Source organism: Volvox carteri, assembly GCF_000143455.1.
Source record: "Volvox carteri f. nagariensis unplaced genomic scaffold VOLCAscaffold_12, whole genome shotgun sequence".
NCBI lineage: Eukaryota > Viridiplantae > Chlorophyta > Chlorophyceae > Chlamydomonadales > Volvocaceae > Volvox > Volvox carteri.
In genome coordinates this window covers 1,598,295-1,603,531 of record NW_003307555.1, presented here as the reverse complement: position 1 = coordinate 1,603,531, position 5,237 = coordinate 1,598,295, and the positions used below count along the sequence as shown (strand labels likewise).

The window sequence follows — 5,237 nt, the reverse complement described above, 5'->3', positions numbered from 1 at the left end:
CACAGAAAAGCAAAGGGTCAACAAGCATACAGGTGAAAGGAGTGGGGGAAGGGGACGGGGGCAAGGATACGGGTAGAATGGAATGGATGGGAGGGCGGGAGCTTGGGGCTGCATGAGCTACCTGCCTGCCATGATGTTGACTGGGGGAATGGCGGTGTCCTTCGGTGCCTGTCCTCCTGTCTGTCTGTCTGTCTGTCCTGGTGTCCGTGTAGGTTCACGGTCTGAAGCGGCGCTACGAGGTGGGGTTGGAGAAGCTCCTGTCCGCGGAACACGACATCGGGGTCATGAAGGAGGAGCTCATTGCGCTGCAACCCAAGCTCATAGAGACCGGCAAGGAGGTGGAGGAAACGCTCAAGGTACGCACGTGGGGTGCAGGGGTGCGGGCGGAGTGTGTGTGTGTGTTTGGGGGTGGGTGGAGAGAGGGAGGGGTGGTGGTGGTGGGTGGGGAGTGGCTAAGGTCCGTTGTGGATTTCGAGCCGTGGAGTGCAGCCCTGGCCGTGGATGACGTGCCTGCCCCAGCTGGTGGTGTTGGATGGCGGTGTGGTGGCCGCTGATGGCTGTCACGGTCTTCCCTGCGCCGGTTCCTAATTAGCTCAGCTGCTACGTATGGCACGGTGTGCGGCCGACCTTTTCGTCGTTCCTATAAACCATGGTAGTGGCCTCCTCTTCACTCCTCGCTCTGCCCAACCTCCCCAGATTGTGGATCGTCAGACTCAGGAGGCTGAGGCCAAGAAGGTGGTGGTGGTGGGCGAGGAGGCGGTGGCCAATGAGAAGGCCGCATCCGCCAAGGCCATCAAGGACGAGTGCGAGGCGGACCTGGCGGTGGCGCTGCCGCTGCTGGAGAGCGCGCTCAAGGTGTGTGGTGCCCGTGTGTGTAGTGTTCGTGTAGTGGGCGGGACCGGGTGTCAACGGGCGGTCCATGGCGGGGTTGTGGGTGCTTGGAAACATCTGGTGGGGGTGCAGACCTCGGTAGCATGTAGGAGGGGATAGGATTGGATAGGATAGCTGCATGAGCGTCCGTCCGTCCGTCTCTCCTGCTTAACGTCCCTCATCTCCGGCTTCTAACGCTTTCATGGAGGGCTCCCCTAATGCTCTGTGTGTATATATGTGCGTGCGTGTGCGTATGTGTGTGTATAGGCTCTTGACACGCTGACAAAGGCCGACATCACGGAGGTCAAGGCAATGAAGAACCCGCCAAAAGCTGTGAAGGTGGTGATGGAGGCGGTGTGCCAGATGCTCAGCATCAAGCCAAATAAGGTGAGGGGGAGAGGCTTAGGGGCCGGTCTGCGTGGTTAGGGGGCGGCACGCGGATCCGTGGGGGGATCCCTAGGGTCGAGCACTGGGCCGTGTGTGTGTGTGTGTGTGTGTGTGTGTATTGCTGGAATGTGAGAAGGCGGTTTGTTATGAGGCGGTAGCCGACACCATGCAATGGGGAACTGCAGGAATGGCATCAGCACGATTACTACTAACAATATTATTATATTACTACTAATACTACTGATACTACTAATACTTCTGATAATGCTAATACTATTGATAATACTAATACTACCGCCACCACCACCATAAGCGAGCGCCCACTTCGTCCCCCCCCCCTCACCGCTCTGCAGGTCAACGACCCCGCCAACCCGGCTCGGAAGATCAACGACTACTGGGGCCCGTCGCAGGTGGGAACAGCTCCCCCCATAGGGCCCCCTGGGGCCACGAGGGCTGTAGCAATGCGGTAATAACACCCTCCCCCCTCGTCCCTCGCGTCACGTGACCACCGTATAGCTTCAACAAAGCACGTGCGCACGTACATCGACATCACGGTGCTAAAAGTAATGATATGGCTCCTCCCCTCCTTCTTTCCGCCCCCCCCCGCCAAGCTGTCTCACATGAGTTGGTGTTTTTCTCCCCCCCCCACCAAACCCCCGCCCTCACCCTTCCGCCCAGGGCTTGCTGGCGGACACCAAGTTCCTGGACACCCTGAGGGCGTACGACAAGGACAACATCCCGCCGCCTATTATCGCCGCCGTACGGCCGTACCTAGACATGGACGACTTCGACCCGGCGGTTGTGAAAAAGGCTTCCGCGGCTGCGTATGGCCTTTGTTGCTGGGTTCGTGCCATGGAAGCGTACGACAGGGTGGCTAAGGTGTGTTTTCCCCGCCTGTGTTTTCCCTGCGTGTATGGCGTGGCGTGGGGATATGAATGGCAGGTGGGATGGGGTTGGTTTGTTAGGGGGATGTTGGCGGGTGGTACCCACTCTCCTGCAGGCCACCCTCCTGGCCTCCTGGCGGGGTATCAAGCCTATTTTAGCTCTGTGGCTGCATCGTGATATGCTGCTGCTCACGGCTGTTGCTGCTAATGATACTTCTATTGCTACTACTGTTACTGTTATTGCTGTTATTGCTGTTGTTGCTACCGCTGTTGTTGTTCCTCAGGTTGTCGCCCCCAAGAAGGCCAAGTTGGCTGAGGCGGAGGCGGAGTACAGCGAGCTGATGGTGGGCCTCAATGAGAAGAAGGCGGAGCTGGCAAATGTGGAAGCGAAGCTGGCGGGGCTCAACGCGAAGCTGGCGGAGATGCAGCGGAGAAAGGTGATATACATACATACGTGCGCGCGGCGGATAACGATATGGGTGTGTGTGGGGGGGGGGCCCGTAAGGGTTTGTGTATGAATGCGCGCGCGCTTCTTGCCTGCGGGAAAGCGGAAGAACATGGAATGAAAACGAAATATAAATCCAAAGTACATCGGTCCGTAATTTACGCATGCGTCCGCCACCCACCTCCCGCCACCCACCTCCCGCCACCCACCTCCCGCCACCCACCTCCCCCCACACCCAGGCGCAACTGGAAGCTGAGGTGGACTTATGTGAGAAGAAGTTGGACCGCGCAACCAAGCTGATTGGCGGACTGGGGGGAGAGAAGAGCCGCTGGACGGAGGTACGGAGGGGCCCAGGCGGGGGTGTGTGAATGTGGGTACATGCGTACCTAGGAGAACCGGACGGACGGACGGACAGACAGACGGACAGACAGACGGACAGACGGGGGAAGGTCCAAGCAAGGGACCAAAACAGACAGGGAGGCGTTCGCGGGTGATGGAGAGGAGTAGGCTCAGTAGGCGCCGGAGAAGGTGAGATGTGTGCGGGTGGGGACATGGCCCCCGGCGACATCCCCCCCTCCCTGGGCTGCACCTCGCACCCTGTGTCACCACCACCGATTGTGCAACCCTGAAACCCCTCATGGCCACATCCACTTCCTCACCTTCCCCGTCACCCCCCTTCCCTCCCCGCCCCTCCCCGCCCCTCACTCCCCACAACCCCCACAACCCCAACTCGATAACCCTACCTGCATGCCCCATCCGTAATGAATGAATGACCCTCCCCCCTGTCCCGGTGGTGGCGGTGGTGGTGGCGGTGGTGGTGCTACCAGGTCGCCGCCAAGCTGGGTGGTGACTACGTGAACCTGACGGGTGATGTTCTGCTGGCCTCCGGGTTCATCGCCTACCTGGGTGCCTTCACTGCCGCCTACCGGGAGAGGGCCAGCAGCAGCTGGGTGGCGCTGTGCAGGGAGAGACACATACCCTGCTCTGAACACTTCAAGTAAGGGGAAGGGGGAAGCGAGGGGGAAGGAGGAGGGGGAAAGGGGGGAGGGGGAGGGGGAAGGTGAAAAGAGCGGCAACGGCCGGGCCACGTGCAGCACACATCCACATGCCCTCCTCGCCCTCGGACCCCCTCATGGCTGCCAGGCGTTTTCACGCGCTGGACGTGTGGGGCGTGTGTATGTATGTATGTGCGGCCCTGCGCCCTGGTGTCTACGCCCCTCGCTGTGTGCCCCCTCGCTGGAGGACCTCGTCCCCTTGTGTCCCTTTACTTTTTTGTTGTCGTCTGCGATGGATGTGGACCTTGCATGGGGTACGCATTACCACCCCCTTTAGCTCATCTCTTCCTCTCCCCCAACCCACCCAACCCCGCCCCCACCCACTACCACCCTACCCCACCCCCATGGCTCCCAGGCTGGTCACGGTGCTCGGTGAGCCTGTCAAGATCCGCGACTGGACCATCGACGGGCTGCCCAATGACTCCTTCTCCATTGACAACGGCATCATCGTGTCCAAGGCTAGACGCTGGCCGCTGCTCATCGACCCGCAGGGCCAGGCCAACAAGTGGATCAAGAACATGGAGAAGAAAAATAAACTGGAGGTGTGTAGATGTGCACGTGTACGTGTGTATGTGTCTGTGTATGTGTATGTGTACGTGTATGTGTGTGTGCGTGTATGTGTGCGTGTATGTGTGCCTTGCGGGCCATCCGTTTCCTTATTACCGGTTCCCACTTCCCGATTTTCCTTCCCCCCAAAACTCCCGCACACATTCCTCTGCCTCTGCTTCCCTCTGCACTCCTCTTCCTCCTCCTCTCCCCCCCCGCCCAGGTCATGAAGCTGTCCGACGGCGACTACATTCGTCGTCTGGAGAATGCCATTCAATTCGGTACCCCCGTGCTGTTGGAAAACATTGGCGAGGAGCTGGACCCCACCCTGGAGCCCTTGCTGCTCAAGTCCGTGTTCAGGCAGGGCGGCGGGCTGTGCATCCGGCTGGGGGATGCCACCATCGAGTACAGCGAGTCGTTCAAGTTCTACATGACCACCAAGCTGCGTAACCCGCACTACCTGCCGGAGGTGTCCGTGAAGGTCACATTGCTGAACTTCATGATCACACCCGAGGTGGGTAGTGGGCAGTGGGGGGGACAAAGGGGAAGGGGGGGGACAAGGGGGAGGGGGGGACAAGGGGGAGGGAGGGAGGGGGGGAGGAGAGTTGTGACCTCAGTGCACACCGCGAGGTGGGCCATGGAGGTGGTTGGTGTGCTCGGCGGGGGAGTGGAGTTGGACAGGCGGGGAAGAGTTCGTGATGGTCCGTAGCGGGGGTGAGGGGGTTCCGCGGATGATGCGGACGGCGGGAGCGGGAGCCGGACCTCCAACAGCACCTCCACCCACCGAAACCCACTACCTCCAAACTCCCTTTCCGTCGTCGCCCGGCCCAGACAACACACTGCCACATACCTCCCCCCCCCGCCCACACACACATACACATACCTCCCCCCCCCGCCCACACACACATACACATACCTCCCCTTTCTCCTCTTCCTGCATGCGCCCTTAAACCAAACCCTCTCCCCCTCCCCACCCCCCACTCCTCTCTCCTCCCGCTACACCCCTAATCTCCCCCCACACCTTCCATACACACACCCTACCGCCCCACC

General features: G+C 60.3%; 1 protein-coding gene across 1 annotated transcript in view; it reads left to right on the top strand.

Annotated features, from left to right (window-relative positions):
* Positions 1–5,237, top strand: part of Dhc6 (dynein heavy chain 6) — a gene marked incomplete at both ends in the record, with an annotated part of 31,599 nt that overhangs the window by 18,582 nt on the left and 7,780 nt on the right. Inside the window, 10 exons of the mRNA XM_002949039.1 lie at positions 213–356; positions 697–855; positions 1,138–1,257; positions 1,611–1,667; positions 1,936–2,136; positions 2,426–2,578; positions 2,826–2,924; positions 3,414–3,583; positions 3,997–4,183; positions 4,411–4,830. Coding sequence (XP_002949085.1) covers positions 213–356; positions 697–855; positions 1,138–1,257; positions 1,611–1,667; positions 1,936–2,136; positions 2,426–2,578; positions 2,826–2,924; positions 3,414–3,583; positions 3,997–4,183; positions 4,411–4,830 — 1,710 coding nt within the window. The remainder of the gene's footprint in view (positions 1–212; positions 357–696; positions 856–1,137; positions 1,258–1,610; positions 1,668–1,935; positions 2,137–2,425; positions 2,579–2,825; positions 2,925–3,413; positions 3,584–3,996; positions 4,184–4,410; positions 4,831–5,237) is intronic.